Genomic DNA, 21261 nt, shown 5'->3' on the forward strand with positions numbered 1-21261 from the left:
TGTCGTCTACTGTCACTGCATATGATTCTCTCCCCATTGAAAGAATGGTGGAGGATTATATGAGTGACCGCATCCAAGTAGGCACGTCAGACAGTCCGTACTTATACTGGCAGGCAAAAGAGGCAATTTGGAGGCCCTTGCACAAACTGGCTTTATTCTACCTAAGTTGCCCTCCCACAAGTGTGTACTCCGAAAGAGTGTTTAGTGCCGCCGTTCACCTTGTCAGCAATCGGCGTACGAGGTTACATCCAGAAAATGTGGAGAAGATGATGTTCATTAAAATGAATTATAATCAATTCCTCCGTGGAGACATTCACCAGCAGCAATTGCCTCCACAAAGTACACAGGGAGCTGAGATGGTGGATTCCAGTGGGGACGAATTGATAATCTGTGAGGAGGGGGATGTACACGGTGATATATCGGAGGATGATGATGAGGTGGACATCTTGCCTCTGTAGAGCCAGTTTGTGCAAGGAGAGATTAATTGCTTCTTTTTTGGTGGGGGTCCAAACCAACCCATCATTTCAGTCACAGTCGTGTGGCAGACCCTGTCACTGAAATGATGGGTTGGTTAAAGTGTGCATGTCCTGTTTATACAACATAAGGGTGGGTGGGAGGGCCCAAGGACAATTCCATCTTGCACCTCTTTTTTCTTTCATTTTTCTTTGCGTCATGTGCTGTTTGGGGGGTGTTTTTTGGAAGGGCCATCCTGCGTGACACTGCAGTGCCACTCCTAGATGGGCCAGGTGTTTGTGTCGGCCACTAGGGTCGCTTAGCTTAGTCACACAGCTACCTCATTGCGCCTCTTTTTTTTCTTCTTTGCGTCATGTGCTGTTTGGGGAGTGTTTTTTGGAAGGGCCATCCTGCGTGACACTGCAGTGCCACTCCTAGATGGGCCAGGTGTTTGTGTCGGCCACTTGGGTCGCTTATCTTACTCACACAGCTACCTAATTGCGCCTCTTTTTTTCTTTGCGTCATGTGCTGTTTGGGGAGTGTTTTTTGGAAGGGCCATCCTGCGTGACACTGCAGTGCCACTCCTAGATGGGCCAGGTGTTTGTGTCGGCCACTTGGGTCGCTTATCTTAGTCACACAGCTACCTTATTGCGCCTCTTTTTTTTCTTCTTTGCGTCATGTGCTGTTTGGGCAGTGTTTTTTGGAAGGGCCATCCTGCGTGACACTGCAGTGCCACTCCTAGATGGGCCAGGTGTTTGTGTCGGCCACTTGGGTCGCTTATCTTACTCACACAGCTACCTCATTGCGCCTCTTTTTTTTCTTCTTTGCGTCATGTGCTGTTTGGGGGGTGTTTTTTGGAAGGGCCATCCTGCGTGACACTGCAGTGCCACTCCTAGATGGGCCAGGTGTTTGTGTCGGCCACTTGGGTCGCTTATCTTACTCACACAGCTACCTAATTGCGCCTCTTTTTTTCTTTGCGTCATGTGCTGTTTGGGGAGTGTTTTTTGGAAGGGCCATCCTGCGTGACACTGCAGTGCCACTCCTAAATGGGCCAGGTGTTTGTGTCGGCCACTTGGGTCGCTTATCTTACTCACACAGCTACCTCATTGCGCCTCTTTTTTTCTTTGCGTCATGTGCTGTTTGGGGAGTGTTTTTTGGAAGGGCCATCCTGCGTGACACTGCAGTGCCACTCCTAGATGGGCCAGGTGTTTGTGTCGGCCACTTGGGTCGCTGAGCTTAGTCTTCCAGCGACCTCGGTGCAAATTTTAGGACTAAAAATAATATTGTGAGGTGTTCAGAATAGACTGAAAATGAGTGGAAATAATGGTTATTGAGGTTAATAATACTTTGGGATCAAAATGACCCCCAAATTCTATGATTAAAGCTGTTTTTTGGGGGGTTTTGAAAAAAAAAAAACGAATCCAAAACACACCCGAATCCGACAAAAAAAATTCGGTGAGGTTTTGCCAAAACGCGTTCGAACCCAAAACACGGCCGCGGAACCGAACCCAAAACCAAAACACAAAACCCGAAAAATTTCCGGTGCTCATCACTAATATCTTGCTGGGAAGAGCAATTAACAGGCTCTGATGCGGACCACTGCTTTGAAGTCAGATATCTCCGGTTCCCCAGGGACGATTTTATAAAATCTGGTACCCATGGAAAAAGGGGATCCTCAGCTATCAGCCTCGGGCCCTTTTAATCCTGGGGCCCTTGCACAAGTGCCCATTGAGTCCATACGAAAAGACAGCCCTGCTTATAGGCTCATTATTTATTACAGGGCAGCTATGAATATTATTTGCACTCCAAAGTCTTATAGCAACAACCTGCTTGAAAAACACATTACTGCTCTGTATTATTATGTATTCAGCCCAGATAAAATAAGTGTAACATTAAGCCGATGTGTAGCAAATACTCTTAGATGAAAAAACAAAACAAGCCAATATTATTATGCAGGATTATAATGTGTAGATATAGTCTCTAAGTAGAAAGGAAATATGCCCTTGCTCAGTTTCACCCAGTATTAATGCTTTATACGTATACAAAACAGAAAGACTTTTATTATTGGTGCTAACAATAATATACTGCAAATCTGTGTGTATCTAGGTAATAAAAGCATGGGGATTTTGTTCATATTTTGATCAAAACATTAAAGCTTTCAGCCCGTTGCAAAGGGACCTCAATTCTCTGTAAGTTCCTACTCTAACATAAATGTCTAACACACCATTACATCGTAATTGCCGACTTTTAGATGGAGACCCCAAAGGAGATGCAGTTGACCACTTTAGGGGCAGAGTCCGGATCTTTGCATCATTAGGACATGCCAAATGTGTCACTAGGTCTTGCCCCCTCTTCGGGGACCCTGCGATTCCCTATATTAATCTCCCCATTCTGCTCACTTCACTAGGAAGTGGCCGGGATGCGGGAGGGGTGCCCACACTTCAATGACTGTGGGGAAATGCGGGGAGGGGGGGTTAGGGTTGCGCTGCGGGCCCGGGAGGTTAGGTTTAAACTGCAGGGAAGGGGGTTAAAGTTAGGCTGCATTCAGGTTTAGGCACCACTACCAGGGTTAGGGTTAGGACGCTGGTGTGTGTGTGTTAAGGGGGAAGGGGGGGGTGCGGAGGGGGTAGCTGTAGGCTGCGCGGAAGGGGGAAGGTTAGGGTTAGGGAGCCGGGGGGGAGAGTATATTCTGACCGCCAACATCCCAACCGCCGGCAAATCAAACCCAACCCGCTCATGAAATGTGTTTTACAACAGGTTCCATTTAAATGACCACTAGAAACCTTATCTGAAAATGCATGTAGCCATAGGTATCATTGTGCCTCATAGTGAGTGCAGGGAAATCGCACTGATGATCCCATTTGAATGGACATACCGCTAATTTCTTTTTTTCCCCCCAGAATAATGTAACAGCTACATAATGGGGGTAAGATGCAATCAGGGAGAGTGCTAGACTCTTCAGAGAGTCAGGGAGATTGCTGCTATCTCAGGGAGTCTCCCTGACAATCAGGAGAGTTGGCAAGTATGCAAATAGGAGGTTATTCAGCTTGCATCGCAATCGCGATACGAGCGCATTTTTTCACAATAGACCTCCTCCCCGCACATGCGACCCGACCTGCACATATACTTGCATTTTTTTTGCAGGCGGCCCGCAGTAATTGCAAGTGCCCCTGTCCGATTGACAAACAGAGATGTTCGCGTGTCGTCACACGCAGCCGCTCTGAACCAAAAAAATGGCGAGACTGAAGAATACTGGATATAACTGGTAACACAACTGTAATCCAGACTGGGTAGCAAAAGAGCAGAGTTTTACAGGAACTAAGGTAATAGTGTTACCTCTTAGGGAGCTCAGCTACTAAGCTCACACTGAGCTATGTGACACAAGGAACTGGCAGCTTCTGTAACACAAGTCTCTTTACTTATACTTCCTGGTCCTTGATGATTGGTGATTTGAGTCAGGTGAGTCAGAGTCTCAGGCTGGCAAAGGATTGGATAGCTCAAGGTCAGGTGATCAGACCCTGTCATGTCAGTTCTTCAGGTTAGGCTCTGTATGGAGTGAGGCCTAGAAGGCCGGAAAAAAACACTGAAGCCTGAAATTCTAAAAATAAACAGAGGATGCTGACTTTTAGGCCTTAACTCCAGATTGCTGAACACAGTTGATTACTTAGAGGAATTCCTACTCAGGTGGCTAATCAAGGTAAGCAAACACGGATTTGCAGTCTTCCTGCTGAGCTGAACAGATGCAAGTTACAGGATTTGCTGAGGTAAGCCCCAGAATATGAGAAATATAGTCAGGATTATGACAGTAAGCCTTTCCTCATATTCCAGTGTCTCCATCCACTTAATCAATTAGGTCACCCATTTCTGAACCTTTTCTAGTTCCAGGATATCCTTTTTGCAGTATGGTGCCCATAATTGTGCACAGTATTCGAGATGTGGCATCACTAGTGATTTATATAATGGAAGTATAACATTCTCATCCCTTGCATCAATTCCCCGCTGTATGCATGCTAATACCTTAGTTGCCTTATTTGCTGCCAGGGCCGGTGCTAGGGTGTTCGGCGCCCCCCTGCAAACTATAAATTTGCGCCCTCCCATATTCAACAAAGGGTCAGCGTGCGCCTTTGGTGCGCGCCGGGAAAAGGGATGTGGTCTCACAAGGGGCATGGCCACACAATAGTATCCCCATTTAAAATTACACCACACAGTAGCACAATCTTATTCCTCTTATACGTAATGCCCCCCCAGTAGTAGTAGCGTCCTTACATGTAACGGCCCCCATGTAGTAGCGTTCATAATGCGCAGCGTGCGCACACAGACATACCTCATACACACAATTCACACATATTTACACCCCCACCACCACCACCATATACACACACACACACACACACACACATTTCTCTCTCACCCTCCACTTACCTAAATCCGGAAGTACCTCTCTTTACAGCAGCCTGGTCCGTTTAGCCCCGCCCCTTCCGGTCCGGTTAGCCCCGCCCTTTCCGTCCCATGTAGCTCCGCCCCCTCCTCTGATCCTACACAGCCGTGATTGGGGTGGGGAGGAGGCTTTTCATGCTGCCAGCCTCCATGTCAACAGGGCTGGAGCTGGCAGTGGAGAACACCACCACAGCCCAGAAGCTCAACACATCCAGCAGTGGGAAAGTCCGGGTGGCTACGGAGCTGTAGCTTGAAGTGACCCAGGAGGGAGGGCGCTCCCTGCCCTATTCAGCGATGCACACTCTGCTTCAGCCGCCCAGGAGGCCCATACTGCACCTGGCACATTCTACAGAAGCAGCCGCAGGGGGACCCGGTGCCACAGCAGCAACATGAGGGTCTCCAGGAACACAATGGCGGCTGTGGCACATACTATCATCTCTGTGCACAGCAGCTGGCAGCAGCAGGGGGGAACAGGATGGCGCAGCAGGGAAGGGATGCAGAGCAGGGAGAACGCCTCTCCGTCCCAGCGCCTCCCTGCACTGCATCCCTTCGCTGAGCGGGTAGCGCCGGGCCTGTTTGCTGCATTCCTAGTTTGGGTACTACTGCTTAGTTTGTTATCTATGTGAACACCTAAATATTTTTACAGTACAGAATCCCCTAGTTTTTCCCCATTTAGTATGTAGGTAGTATTATTGTTCTTGCTACCGAAGTGCATTACCTTACATTTGTCTATATTGAACCTCATTCTCCATTTTGCAGCCCGTGCTTGCAATTTAAATAAGTCGTTCTGAAGAGACTCAGCATCCACCTCCGAATTTATAACCTTACACAGTTTGGTATCGTCTGCAAAAATAGACACCATGCTCTCTAGACCTACTTCTAGATCATTTATGAAAATGTTGAACAATATCCAAGTACAGACCCCAGTGGCACCCCACTTAGTACTTCAGTCGATTTAAAAAAAGTTCCATTTACCACCACTCGCAGCTCCCTAGTATCCAACCAATTTCTAACCCAAGTGCATATTGTGCTTCCTAGCCCCAGTTCTCGTAATTTATAGATAAGTCTTATGTGAGGTACTGTATCAAAAGCTTTAGCAAAGTCTAAAGTGGTCACGGGTAAAGGGCTGTGGCTAGGCTTCAATAGGAATGAGAGAGACGCTTAAAACCGGTACATAATGTAGCCCCTTTTGGCCGGTACAGACCATAGAGAAACGGTACTGTACCGGCCAAAAAGGTACATTTGGAAGATATGCTTTATACATTAGTAATCTTACACCAAAAATACTCAAACCAACCACTCTATTTTTGGAACAGATGGCTGACCTGCATCTAGTAGTAAAAAGGAATGGTATAGAAAATTAATATAAAACAACATTATTCTGACCCTGAGCTGGACTCGGTGTACAAGACACATGTCCTGTGGGGATCGGTATGTGATACCGATGCACGGGATGCCAAATGTCAGGATACCGACATTGGCATCCCGTGCGCCAGTATGCCGGCCGGGGGGGGGGGAGGGGCAAGTGCAGCGAAGCCCCTTGCAGGTTCGCTGTGCTTGCCACACTGCGGGCTTGGTGGTGAGCTTTGCTCACCACAGGTACTATTCTCCCTCTGTGGGTGTATATGTGGGAAACACCTACCTCGCTGGTATTCCGGTGGCGGTATAGTGCACCAGTCGGTATCCCGGCATCGATATTGCGACAGCCAGGCCTCTACCATTAAGCAGAAATTCCATCTGTCTGTAAGCAATGTACATTATTTGTGTAGCTAACCAGTAGCTGCTTGGCTCTGTAATCAAAAACAACAATGATAAAAGTTCAACAAACCCAGTTGATTTGTATAATTGTATGATAAACTACAATGTTCCAGAACTCCACAGAGTGGAGTAGTGAAACATGCTATGAAGTGGATGGGATATTGCTAGAACAAATGGTAGGGAATGGAATTTCATTATATTTAACAGACCGTTTAGGACGTCCTGGCTGGATCCCTTCAGTGTCGGACTGGGGCATGTAGGGCCCACCGGGGAAAGCAGTAGTAGGGGCCCATGTTAGGGGTGTGACCAGTCTGCAGAGGGTGTGTGGCCTGCCACCTCAATGGTTTGTCTAACCACTAGAGAGTGCAATGTCTGGGTCCCTTCATAAATATATACAGTAAATTCAGCTGCTGCATGCATGATAATGTACCAAATTAATAACAGATTAATAACAGCAATGCACTGCAGAAAATACACCATAGTCCAGTATAAGGTAACATATGTATAATGTGCACAGTCTGAAACCTGATCCTTAGATCTGTGGGCCAGTCCAACCCAAGATCCCTTTAGGACGCTAAATAAAAAAGACAGTGAGACACTCGAGGATACTCGCCCTGTGAGTCATTTACTGCTGGAACCCCTCGTTCTTTGAAATTCAAAAAATAATTATACATGTACTGTACATTCCCATGAGAAAGCAGAAACAGAAATCTTTTATAGGTCTTCAACCCAGAAAAAGTACAATAGAACGTGATTAGGATACAATTTTTTTTTAAATTCCAATCAACTTAGAATTTTTAACAAATGGTGCTTTCAATAATCTTTGATTTTTGAGTATGTAATCTTGGGGACTTTTCAGTAATACCCTTTTTGGAGCTGCAGTTTGCCAAAAGGATGATAATTCCAACACTTTTTTTTTGTATTATTAGCGCCTGATTACTGTTTCTTTTCAGCTTAGAATTTGGCTGTACAGAAGTCTGGGGAATACTTACTGTCATTTAAGATACAAATGCAAATGTACATCTTGCTAAATGATAAACATCTGTAAAATATACTACTGCGGAATGACATATTTAAACTCCTACTGTAGTTAGAGGCCACAAATGTTCCCCAAACTCTGCTTATTTCAATCTCTTACACTCAAGCACTTGTTGCTGATGTTTAGTAGGGATCTGAGCGTATATCATTCATTTAGAAATGAATATATACTATATATATTATCTATTTACTGAGCTTGAACAGGCTTGATGGTGAGTTAAACGCAAGTTGTCCGTATTTGTTACCACATTGGGTGCACAGAAATAAATGAGTATATTCGCCTGTCTGCATCTTTGCAATGTGCTCACCCCCTATTCGTATGCTTGGCTTGATACTTGTCATCATCATCATCATCATCAGGGTACACATTCACCAGCCTATACTTGGAGCGAATGATATATCACAAGATTGCCTACATGAGAATCCCAGTTATGCCTCTTCAATCACAAGGCGAGATGCCCCTGAGATACATCGCTAGTACATGTTATAGGCCTGGTTCCATAACGTGCACAGCGCAAAAACATGCATTCTTCCAATTCAGCAGTGTGGAAGTGTGATGTGTACAAGTCACCTGTCTCCCATCGCTTGATAATCACATACCGAAATTTCTGGTAAGCTTCTTAAACTGCAAGCAGGTATACATTTGTGAATATAGAGGTTTTCTTTAGATGGAATATAATACATGCAAAGAGATACTTCCAGTTACACGGTGCATTATACTCTCAACACCTTTATGGACTTATAGACAGGTTTAATTTTCTGTTTGTATAGGGAGGTTTGGCTGACTTACCATAAACTTGCTGAACCTGTTTATATTTGACTAGTATTTTGGACCTGTCCTTCACTAGGTCATAGATGTTGTGTGCCACCCTTTCCCAGCCCCCTTCCATCTTTCTCATCCCCCCTCTTTCATCTCTCTTCATACTTTTTCACCTCTCTCCTCCTTCCCATCTCTAATTCCACCCCCCATTTCTCTACCCTCCCCTTGTCATCTCTCTTGCTACCACTGTCTATGCCCCCTTTCATCATTCTCTACTCCCTGCACAGCTCTTTAGTCCCCCCATCCTACTGCCCACCTCCCTCTTTCCCCTTTCTATCTCTCTATTTCCCCATCAAACTTTCTCTTTTCCCTCCTAATACTCATCTCCATCTCTCTCTCTCTCTCTCTCTCTCTCTCTCTCTCTCCCACTTCCTCTCTTTTTAATACCACCCTGCCCATCTCTCTCCCTCCTCCCTCCCTCCTCCCCCCATATCCCTCTCCCCATATAATCTTTTAGTAAACAGAACATTATATGTCAGAAAGGGATGCGGTCAGGAAGTTCACAATGACATTGATGGAATGTTGACATTTGCATCACATTTAGGGTTACAGTATGTTTTAGGATTACCATTAAGGTTAGAGATACATCCACATTAAAAAGACGCTGTTGAGATTCCAGCTGTGTCAATTTACATCAGTGTTGATATGCTAAATGTTGACATGTTAATGATGACATTGTTAACATGTCAAAAAACGGAAAAGGGTGAAAACCGCATAGAAAAAAGGGGGAGGGGCTAATGATCTCTTGTCAAATTGACTTAGAGTATATCAGTATTCCTGAAGTGATCCAAACATACATGCTGACATCAGTATGTGGTGTTATAATTGGATTGTCAGCGGTGCTTCCCTGAGTCATATACAGGGACTAATTTATCAACAAGTGATAAAACTCGTTGTGAATGACAACACTTGTTGCTTATAATAAATCAGCTCCTGCCATGCATTAAGTTTCTAACTGTCATGTGTTTGAAAAATAACAGTTGGGAGCTGATTGGCTGGAGCACCATTTATCATACACAACAAGTTTTATCATTCACAATGAGTTTTATCACTCTTTGATAAATGGTTCCCATTATGTGGCATCAAGGAAAGAAGAAAGAAAGAACTGTTTGGGGGCGCACACTTTCAAAGAGAAATTATATCAATAACAATGTTAAATGTTGACCTAATGACTATTTCCACATTCTTATGTCGACCTAATGAATGCTGACACGATGAATGTAGATATAAAATGCCAAATCCATCATTAAATTGTTACAATACATATTTAGCATTTTCTTATACAGTACATAGGTGTAATGTGTAAGAAATCCAGCCACAACTATTACTCTCAAAGGAGGGAATTCAATTGCGGCAAAGGGTGCGAATTGCCGTTGCTGCAGCTTTTAAATGCCGGCAACGGCACCCCATCTCGCACCCTTCGCCTGGCTGGCTGAATGCCAGATTTGCACAAAAGTGCTTACTACCCTATGGGGCAAAAAACATTTTTGTCTGAGATCGGGCTTCCATACAGCGCAGCTGTTGTTGCGCTGATTTGGCTGGGTGAACTGATTCTTCTGGAATTGAATTCCTCCCAAAATGTTAGGACATGAATGTGTTTTATTAGTAATGAACAGACACTGACACTTGAATATATGCGAATTGGCCACAGCATTAATTAATCTTATATATACAATTCATTGGTCTGTCCAGATATGCATTCGGAAACCCCTGCACCGATTGGGATGAAACCAATGTAAAGCAAGGTGGTCCATTTGGATCCTGGACAGCTTTTAAGGGGTTAGGGTTCTGTTCAGACCTCCCGTTCGTGTACGCTGGGCAGAACTTTGACCTGGGGAGCCTGTTCTGAGCCTTCCACTGGATGGATATGGATGAAAACTTCAAAGAGAGGTAATACTGGTTCTTTGAAGACATACTGGGGGGGTTGGACTCCTGGTTGGACCTACTGTTAGTGTATACCAGGCAGTACTTTGACCCAGTGAGCCTGTTCTGAGCCTTCCACTGGATAGATTTGGATGGAAACTCAGAGCGTGATAACATTGGGTCCAAGAAGACATACTAAAGGGTTGGGGTGCTGGTTGGACCTCACGTTGGTGTACGCCAAACAGAACCTTGACAAAGGGAGCATGTTCTGGTCCTTCCACTTGATGGATTTGGATGAAAACTTTCAAGAACTACTAATAAATGAGAAATAACCATAATTCAATTTGCTGCAATAACTGGCTGAAATAACCATAAATCAATGAAGTAAAGTAACTGACAGAAATGGGAGGTGGTGTCAAAGTCAGAAAAATATCACGCTGCACGTTGCCATATATGCACTTCATGCGTGTGCACGCTGCATATTTAATCAAAATAATGTATTTTATAAGTTAATATTCCCCTGAGTTCAACAGGTATCAGTGGGTCTCAAGATGGCTCTTAGACCTTAGAGATTCCCCTCTGCATGTTAAAAGGGCTTCACATGTTCTTATGCATAGTTAAGCACAGGAATAGTAATTGAAGATTAATTGTATTCCGAATAAATTACACCTAAGAATAGTCAGTTTCTGTCCCGCAGACGGAGTACAATAGCCTTTAATTACACTGAGCTTTGAGACTCAAAAGAGGGCCAACACCTGTGTTTACGAATGGGGCTGGTTTTGTCTCCAGAAGAATGATTGCTGAGATGTCATTGTCTCAACTGAAAGTGGACAGTGAGACAGTATTCGCCAAACAATAGCTTTCCACAAGACAGGAATGTGTTAGTCATCACCCAACGTTTTGCATAACCAAGATAACATGCTCAGCTCACTGATACAGCTAGCCCACATGCTGTGAAAGACACACACTTCCTGTGGTTGACACACCCCCACAGCTGTAATGCAGGTATGATATACCCACTGGAAATCACAGGGCACACTCACTCACTCACACAGCTACCTTGCACCCAGAAGCATGGCTGGATCATCACCAGGACTGACCTCCTTACGAAGGCTAAGTATTGAATTCACATGGCTTAATGGCATAGAATAGTTTAAATATGTGTTTGTGGTAAAGTAGTTGTGAAATGATTGGCATAGAATAGTTAGTTTGGAGATACAAATGGCTTAAGGTTAATGATGTTTGTGCAGTTGTGTGATTGTTGGGTGTTTGGGATGATTCTCTATGAAATCTATAATGAATTGGAACAGTAGACAATCTGTAGCATAGCATCTCTGGTATACATTTATGGATGGTGATTTATAACAGATTATAGTAGTTTTACATGATACATCTTGCTGAAGGTTAGAAGTCAAAACATACTTCCTTTTGTTACTGTAGTCATGTGCTTGTAGCAATAGCAGGCTGATACTTGTGGGTACCTGGTTATTGAGATACTGTGTTGGTTTGAAATTGTGAAAGGTGATTTAGATGGTTTGGAATTGTAAAATCAGAACATATGCATTGTGTTGAGGCTTGGACATTTTGGAATATAGTGGAGTCTTGTGTCTTCTGCTATGTGATTGTGGTGTAGCAGAGAGTGCCATGTGTTTGGACTTGCAAATCTAAAATAGCTGCCAGCATTCCCTTTTAAATCATATGTTACAGACTTTGGAATCATGGGAGTTTTTCCCAAAATGGAGTCTAGCTTCTGTCCCATGCGGTATTGTAGGGACCATTGTGTTGTTGCTGGGTGTTGTGTATATAGGGACAGCCAGCCTGGGTGAGCTCAATTTTTCTCTCCACAAAGGGTCTCAGCATTGACTAACTGCGCAGCGATTGTTTCTCACATGTGTAAATTCTCTGCAGACATATTGTCTCTTATTTTATGTCATAAGCCATTCTCTTTCTCTCCTTCCCCCTTAAATGTAATTGTATCTGTATTGTATTTTATGTGTAGTTATCCGGTTAGGTATTTTATGTTATCTTGGTAGTGTATAACTTGTATTGTATTATTCTTTTGCAATTGAACGTTCATTCATTTCCTTAAAAGGCGTTAGACCCTTAGACCGGTATTTGAGTGTTTATTATATTGCTAAGAGGTTCTCTGAGCGTCACCTACGCTCATACAGCTTTTAGACTAACAAGGTTACACTGTGTTGCATTTACACCTTATCACTGCACAAGGTTTACAGTATAAGTACATTGTTTATGGTATAGTTAAAAAGGTTTAACAATGTGAGCGTCTGCGCCGCTCGTGATCTCCTCGTGGTCTCGAGCGTCCGCTACGCTGATAGCGTAGCATTACGGTAGTCGCTCACCTATAGTGTGCCCGATATCAACAGCGTATTCTCGCGAGCGTTTGTGTCGCTCGAGCGGCTCGCTCCCGATACAGCGTCCGCTACGCTAAGGGCGTACCCTTACGGTACCTGTGCGCCAATTGCGTACTGTGTTCTTTAACCTTTTAGCGTGTTTTATATAAGGTATAGAATAGGCATTGTCAATTGGGGACTCGCCCGCTCTTCACATATCTGCACTAGGTAATTTCAGCAGACATTATCGATCAGCAAAAGGCGGGAGGTAATATTCCTCGTAGTGCTGACCAGATAAGCGTCTGCTTCGCTTAGTAAGGAGTGCTGAAGGAATCCAGAACCGGAAGGTAGGAACAGTACGTTATTGTCTCTGTAAATCTATTTGGTGCCAACTACACACGCAGATTGGATGGTTTGTCTGTTTAAATAGGTTTAAAAATTATTTTTAATCGCTCTGCATAGCGTGATAACTAAAAGGAGCTGGCATGATGATTTTCTTTGTGACAAATGGTCTGTCCACCAGCTTGTGTGGCCCTCATGGATGTGGAAGGGGGAGGAGCAGCGGCCATTTTGGGAAGGTCAATTTTTTTTCCCCCTAAGCGGCTGATTTTCAGTTGACTCAGGAAATAATCAGCCATCCATTGTCAAAAAGAAATCATCATTTAATGAGTTTTTTTTTTTTTTTTAATGCATTCGTTTAGTCCATATCATAGTCAATCATAAGTGGTTCAGATAGAGTTTAAAAAAAAATTAATAATAAATTAAATATTTGATTTAAGAAATACACAAATAAAACAAAGTAGTTTTTTTTTGGTCACTGTCTCTCTTCAAGAACCTGTTTTAACTCTGCTACTTGTAGGATGGCCATTGAAATGCAAATGAACCTGTGTGACTGGATTGTTGTTGTTTTTTTTCTCTCTCCCAGCAGTGAAAGAAATTGCACATTCATATGCAAATTAGAAGCACTAAATAAGGTCTCACATAAGTAATAATGATTAGTACATATATGTAATATCTATATGCGTGTGCTTACATCAATGTATGTTATTAGATTAAATTTAGAATTGCATGTTCATTTGTGTATTTTCACATCTCATTCTCCTGATTGCCACATACCATTGGTAAAGCGCTGAGACATTTGTTGTTATTAATAGTTAAAAGATAAAAAGTAATATAAAAGGGTATAATTGTAAAAGGCACGCACACAGTCTCGCCTAAGAATACAAGGGAGATTTGGGTGGTGTATAGTGAATGATTACTGTTAAAGATCATTCACATTGATAAACGTGTAGTGTGTTACTGTGGACGTACTTGGGTTGTGTACACGTGTCCTTACAAGGGCAGGGCGTACGCAACGCAAGGGTCGATGCACGGAGCGTATATTACGCAACGGAGCGTACACAATTTTCGATTCCACTGATCGTTCCGCACATAAGATTAGTTGCTTGTGTGCAGATACGATTGTACCGCATGTGATTGTGTGCATTAGCGTGTCTTGAATTCAGAAGAACGCTACTTGCACATTGTTAACGTGATTTGTGTAATTTTTTTTATTTTAAGGGAAGTAGCCTGATCACTCAGGGACATTCCAGCGACTGACACTTGCTGGGGAGGGTAAGACACTCCCACACGCCCGAGCAAGTAGACGTACTTAGGTGCCCTAGGCTGGGTACGGAACCTCTGGGAACTTTGGTCGCCGTATTGGCCAGCGTGGGCGGAGTTAAGTGGGCGGACCTCGAGGCAAAACCCCCACCGCAGCCTTACCCCGGACATTTTGGTTTTCTGTGAGGGTTGCCGGAGACCCTGATTGGAAGTCAGAGGTAGGGAAAGCAACGCCTGCAGAGATGGGGGCCGCTTGTTCAGGTAAGGGGCGATCAACCCTGGTTCAGGTTGATTTGAAACCGATCAATCAGGTCGGCAAGGTCATGTGTGAGAAATCAGACCAAGATGGTCATCACACAGAAATATTATGCAATGAATGGGAAGGGATGACTGCATGACGGGGAGGAGTTTCCCCGGGTAGGTACTTTTAACCCAGAAGTATTACAGAATTTAAGGAGAAGAGTGTGTCTGATTAAATCTTCAAAAAGGCGTATTAGACATTATGATGATTTAAAATTGTGGCAACAGGAAAGTGAAATGCAAAGAAATTTAACTTACATATCTGACTCTCATCTTGAGAAGAGAGACATGGCAATGGAGAGGATTATGGCTGCAGAGAATGGCGCGATGGTGTACGATAAAAATGCACTTAGTAACTGTATTAAGAATGAAAGTAACAAATGTAATAATGTTTATAAAAATGAAAGTGTCAAAATTACAAATGTTAACCTGTGCAAGTCGCACCCCATGTTAAACTCCCCTCAGGATTACCAGCGAGAAGGTGAAACCGACACGATGTCAACACTCTACCCAGCAGTCATCATACGAGACACCCAGAGGGACACGGCCAAGTTGGTAAAGGCAATAGCAGAACCCCCTAACGGAGGGTCAGGTGAGGTCGTGTCAACAGGTAAGTACGGTATTGTATGTTACTCACAGACAAATGCATCTTACACCAAAGAGTTAACACAAAATAGCATAATGGAACAAAATCCTGTCAGGGTGAACACAATATATTAAAACAAATGTACACTACAGGAAAGTAGCAGTTTATGTGTTAATAAATGGTTTAAAGGAAGTATTAAGAACGAGTATACAAGCCTCTCTACCTAACTGGAGAAATAACTCAGTAACTGCATTAAGGAACTACGCTGTTGGGCATGAGCAAAACATCATCAAGCACAGGGAAACAAAGAAGCCCCAGATCCCTGTGGGTAAGCCAAAGGTGAAAAGGTGTTATAATTGCCAGAAGGAAGGTCATTTTGCAAGAGATTGTAGATCAAGAAGTAGACCAAATTCATATAAACCCCCTAGACAAAGATATGAGCAAAGTTATGACACACCAAATTGTAATCAGGGATCACATAGGAAGGAGTTTGGGCCGCACCTGTAACATGCAATCAGGAAAGGTGATCATTAGGACTGATAGTAAGCCTGAGGTTACAGTTAATGAAATGGGAGGTCAGTTCCTTGCAGGCACAAGGACGGCCGGGTAGACGTTGTAATTTATCTGTAAATGTTCTTTTCCCCATCTCTGACGTTCATCGGCAGGACCCAAATATCACATAGCTATTTGGTCCTTGCAGAAGTCTACCAAACCCCAGTATGACCTACCAGCATCGATGTATCCTGGCCAGATACAAAGGGTAGGTATGGAAATACTGGTGGGAGAGACTATGCAGGGATACCATTGGACATGTAGATGTGACAGCCTGAGGGTGAACGGAAGATCTGATAATGTTTTTTTTGTTTGTTTGTTGCTTAATGAAAAATGTGATGAATTGTTCTCTCTCGTTTGTTTTTTTTTCCTCTCTCTTCTCACTCATGTTTTCATGTTTTAAAGATGGTATGTCACACATCAGTTAGACAAATGGTAATGCAAGATTTTTGCTCCTTACAGAGAGATCGCTGATTTGGAAGGAATATTGCATCACCGGAGTGATCGTTTGGAAGACTGAGAGACAGCACCTTTGAGATGACAGCAGAACAAGAAGAACAACAAGACTAGAGAACTAATTATCGTAACAAGTTTCTCTCCCCCTCAAACTGTTTTCCTGTACCCCCATTACAAATTTCTCCTTTCTCCTCCTGTAAGATGGACTCGCCTCAAGAGACTGTGAGCCGTGTTTTCATGTTGACCCTGATGTTGACCAGAGCAGTCTGTTTCGGTGAGAGTACCAGTGAGGTCGAGAAAGGATCCAGAAAGGTTCTGATGACAAAGATGGAGGCGTAAATTTCCAATAACAACACAATCACCGAGTAAAGGCGAGTACCGGAAAATGATCTAGCAGCCATGTTATTTGTAGACAATTGTGAAGGATTGTTAGCTGAAGAAAATTGCATCTGTGGGCATTGTGATAACTTAGTTGAGGATGGGTGCATCAAGAAATGTCAGTCCAGTTTTAACATTAACATGGACCGGCATCCATTGGGTGACTATCACTCATTAGTGGGTAAGGGGTTAAACCAAACAGACTGTTGGGTATGCTCTCAAGTGCCTCAAGGCCATAGCAGATCAGGATTAGTACCATTCCCTTTGACGGTAGGGGAGGGGCTTGAGCTAAGTGGTGGGAGGCCGGTGGACAGGAGGTTTGATATCTCCAGTCCTCCTAGTTTGAGGCTCCACCAGTGTCATGTGGATAGATCCCTAGTGTGTTTTAACATTTCCAATCCCCGAAAGCCGGGAAATTGGGAAGTGTCATGGAGTAACCAAACCATGACCTTTTCATATAGAGCAAATAGAATGCCTACAGATACAGAGCTCATACGCCACATAGCCGATAGTGGAAAATATTTCCGATATAGGTATACCCTAGGAAGTAGGATCATGAGAGTTGGAGAAGTATCACCAGGATACTGTGCACATATCATACAATCGGATACGTGTACCAGACAGATGGGAGAATTAGGGTTAGGAGAGTCCACATGGAAAATGTGTAACATGGTAATGACATATTCAGTCCCATATGTTCTCCCCGATGATGCATATTTCATATGCGGGAGAAAGGCGTATGAGCGGCTTGCCCCAAACTCAGAGGGATTATGTTATATTGAAAAAGTACCGCCTGAAGTAATGACTGTATCGCATAACAAAATTGATTTGACTTACGACCCAACCATTGAAACCACGCTGTGATAAAAGGTGATTCCACGACCTGTTTCTTTCACCCGTTTCTCCTTTGTTTTCCTCCAAGGTACAAGGACTCGCTTGGAAGAAGAATTTGACAACCTTTTACACAGACAACTGATGGACTATGCCATAGACCCCCCATATCCCTAGTACCTTTAATTTTACGCTAGCCCAACACTTTTTGTAAGTCTATGGACATTGAAAAAGCTTTTTGCACACCGTTATAGCAAAAGCATCGGGAGACTACAGTCAACATGTACATCGAGACAAGACAAGACAAGACAAGACACAAGACAAGACCTCAATCGGCAAATGTATATTAAACTCACATAGTTTATCACTGCATTTACCATAATTGTTCTTTATCTTCATCTCTACAACCTTCAGGTAATAACACACATAGTCGATAGGGAATATAGGCACAGATATCAGCACTCACATATTCCCCCATTCATGTATCATCAACTAAAATGTGCTCCCCCATTTTGTTGCAACCAAAAGCCGAAGAGAGCTCGGTAAAGTTTGACAGCCCATCCACAGACCCGTACCACGGGATAAGAAGGAATTCAAATGTATACTTCGCAATACCTCGAAGCTTGATTTAAAACACGTACGGCACGATGATACATGACCCCCCAAACATGGATTCATACACACATGCTTCTGCTATCTCACTAGGTCATACCCTTTTCCCACCTTCTTCTCTCCTCCCTTACCCAATCATAAAAATGTATTTACATATGACATATATTTTTCTCTTTTTGAAATGTTTTAGGAAGTGGCAGTTATTGGTGACTGCCAAAGGGTGGACTGTCAAAGTCAGAAAAATATCACGCTGCACGTTGCCATATATGCACTTCATGCGTGTGCACGCTGCATATTTAATCAAAATAATGTATTTTATAAGTTAATATTCCCCTGAGTTCAACAGGTATCAGTGGGTCTCAAGATGGCTCTTAGACCTTAGAGATTCCCCTCTGCATGTTAAAAGGGCTTCACATGTTCTTATGCATAGTTAAGCACAGGAATAGTAATTGAAGATTAATTGTATTCCGAATAAATTACACCTAAGAATAGTCAGTTTCTGTCCCGCAGACGGAGTACAATAGCCTTTAATTACACTGAGCTTTGAGACTCAATAGAGGGCCAACACCTGTGTTTACGAATGGGGCTGGTTTTGTCTCCAGAAGAATGATTGCTGAGATGTCATTGTCTCAACTGAAAGTGGACAGTGAGACAGTATTCGCCAAACAATAGCTTTCCACAAGACAGGAATGTGTTAGTCATCACCCAACGTTTTGCATAACCAAGATAACATGCTCAGCTCACTGATACAGCTAGCCCACATGCTGTGAAAGACACACACTTCCTGTGGTTGACACACCCCCACAGCTGTAATGCAGGTATGATATACCCACTGGAAATCACAGGGCACACTCACTCACTCACACAGCTACCTTGCACCCAGAAGCATGGCTGGATCATCACCAGGACTGACCTCCTTACGAAGGCTAAGTATTGAATTCACATGGCTTAATGGCATAGAATAGTTTAAATATGTGTTTGTGGTAAAGTAGTTGTGAAATGATTGGCATAGAATAGTTAGTTTGGAGATACAAATGGCTTAAGGTTAATGATGTTTGTGCAGTTGTGTGATTGTTGGGTGTTTGGGATGATTCTCTATGAAATCTATAATGAATTGGAACAGTAGACAATCTGTAGCATAGCATCTCTGGTATACATTTATGGATGGTGATTTATAACAGATTATAGTAGTTTTACATGATACATCTTGCTGAAGGTTAGAAGTCAAAACATACTTCCTTTTGTTACTGTAGTCATGTGCTTGTAGCAGTAGCAGGCTGATACTTGTGGGTACCTGGTTATTGAGATACTGTGTTGGTTTGAAATTGTGAAAGGTGATTTAGATGGTTTGGAATTGTAAAATCAGAACATATGCATTGTGTTGAGGCTTAGACATTTTGGAATATAGTGGAGTCTTGTGTCTTCTGCTATGTGATTGTGGTGTAGCAGAGAGTGCCATGTGTTTGGACTTGCAAATCTAAAATGGCTGCCAGCATTCCCTTTTAAATCATATGTTACAGACTTTGGAATCATGGGAGTTTTTCCCAAAATGGAGTCTAGCTTCTGTCCCATGCGGTATTGTAGGGACCATTGTGTTGTTGCTGGGTGTTGTGTATATAGGGACAGCCAGCCTGGGTGAGCTCAATTTTTCTCTCCACAAAGGGTCTCAGCATTGACTAACTGCGCAGCGATTGTTTCTCACATGTGTAAATTCTCTGCAGACATATTGTCTCTTATTTTATGTTATAAGCCATTCTCTCTCTCTCCTTCCCCCTTAAATGTAATTGTATCTGTATTGTATTTTATGTGTAGTTATCCGGTTAGGTATTTTATGTTATCTTGGTAGTGTATAACTTGTATTGTATTATTCTTTTGCAATTGAACGTTCATTCATTTCCTTAAAAGGCGTTAGACCCTTAGACCGGTATTTGAGTGTTTATTATATTGCTAAGAGGTTCTCTGAGCGTCACCTACGCTCATACAGCTTTTAGACTAACAAGGTTACACTGTGTTGCATTTACACCTTATCACTGCACAAGGTTTACAGTATAAGTACATTGTTTATGGTATAGTTAAAAAGGTTTAACAATGTGAGCGTCTGCGCCGCTCGTGATCTCCTCGTGGTCTCGAGCGTCCGCTGCGCTGATAGCGTAGCATTACGGTAGTCGCTCACCTATAGTGTGCCCGATATCAACAGCGTATTCTCGCAAGCGTTTGTGTCGCTCGAGCGGCTCGCTCCTGATACAGCGTCCGCTACGCTAAGGGCGTACCCTTACGGTACCTGTGCGCCAATTGCGTACTGTGTTCTTTAACCTTTTAGCGTGTTTTATACAAGGTATAGAATAGGCATTGTCAGTGGGTAGACAAACAATATTGTATACACAAAAGCCTTGGAATAGCAATATTGATAACAGAAGGAAATTGTAAACCCATCTCGCAATGTAAAAGTGATTATAAAGCTAAACAGAAAGGAAAGCTGGGGATTAGGACTACTGGGGACACCCAAAAAAAAAAAAAACACATTGGGCAGCCACCTCATGGGTGGGTTGGAAGAGCTGCTAAACTGCTAATTAATTTTAAAATGTTGACAGTTACATCCAACTCATTGACAACATAAAAAACTTATATATAAATATAAAATTCATTGGTCTGTTTTCGTTTTTTTTTGTCTGTCTGGTTATACATTCGTACACGCCTGCACCAACTGGGGTCAGGGCACGGTCAGACTGCCCCACAGGGGAAACACCTGGTGGGCCCACTGTCTAAGGACCCACACCCTCCTCCAGGGATCAGGTTCCAGACTGTGCATTTGAATTATACATATGCTATCTTATGCCGTACAGACTATGGTGTATTCTCTACAGTGCATTGCTGTTATCAATTTTGTACATTATAATGCATGCACTAGCAGTATTTATTGTATATATTTATGAAGGGGCCCAGCCATGCACTGTCTAATGGTTAGCCAAGCATCTGTAGTGACTGGCCCCACCCCTCTGGAGGCTGACCACACCCCTAAGCATGGGCTATTACCACTGCATTCCCCCAGTGGGACCTTCATGCCCCTGTCCGACACTGGGTTAGGGTCCCTGTCGGACCTCCTGTTGCTGTATGCTGGGCAGATCTTTGACCCGGGGAGCCTGTTCTGATCCTTCTACTGGAAAGATGTGGTCACATTGGACCTCAGAAGACATACTAGGGGGTTTAGGCCCCGGTTGGACTTC

At 43.3% G+C, this 21261-nt stretch overlaps 1 protein-coding gene across 6 annotated transcripts in view; it reads right to left on the bottom strand.

Moving 5' to 3' along the window:
• Positions 1–21261, bottom strand: part of PLEK (pleckstrin) — a 513179-nt gene that overhangs the window by 480539 nt on the left and 11379 nt on the right. For 4 of the 6 annotated variants that reach the window (XM_063918395.1, XM_063918392.1, XM_063918394.1 and 1 more), the window contains exon 3: positions 6533–6680. The exons of the other annotated variants lie outside the window; for them this stretch is intronic. In XM_063918395.1, coding sequence (XP_063774465.1) covers positions 6533–6648 — 116 coding nt within the window. In that variant the 5' untranslated portion in view covers positions 6649–6680. The remainder of the gene's footprint in view (positions 1–6532; positions 6681–21261) is intronic. 6 annotated transcript variants of the gene reach the window in all.

The sequence above is a fragment of the Pseudophryne corroboree genome, chromosome 4 (assembly GCF_028390025.1).
Source record: "Pseudophryne corroboree isolate aPseCor3 chromosome 4, aPseCor3.hap2, whole genome shotgun sequence".
NCBI classification, from domain to species: domain Eukaryota; kingdom Metazoa; phylum Chordata; class Amphibia; order Anura; family Myobatrachidae; genus Pseudophryne; species Pseudophryne corroboree.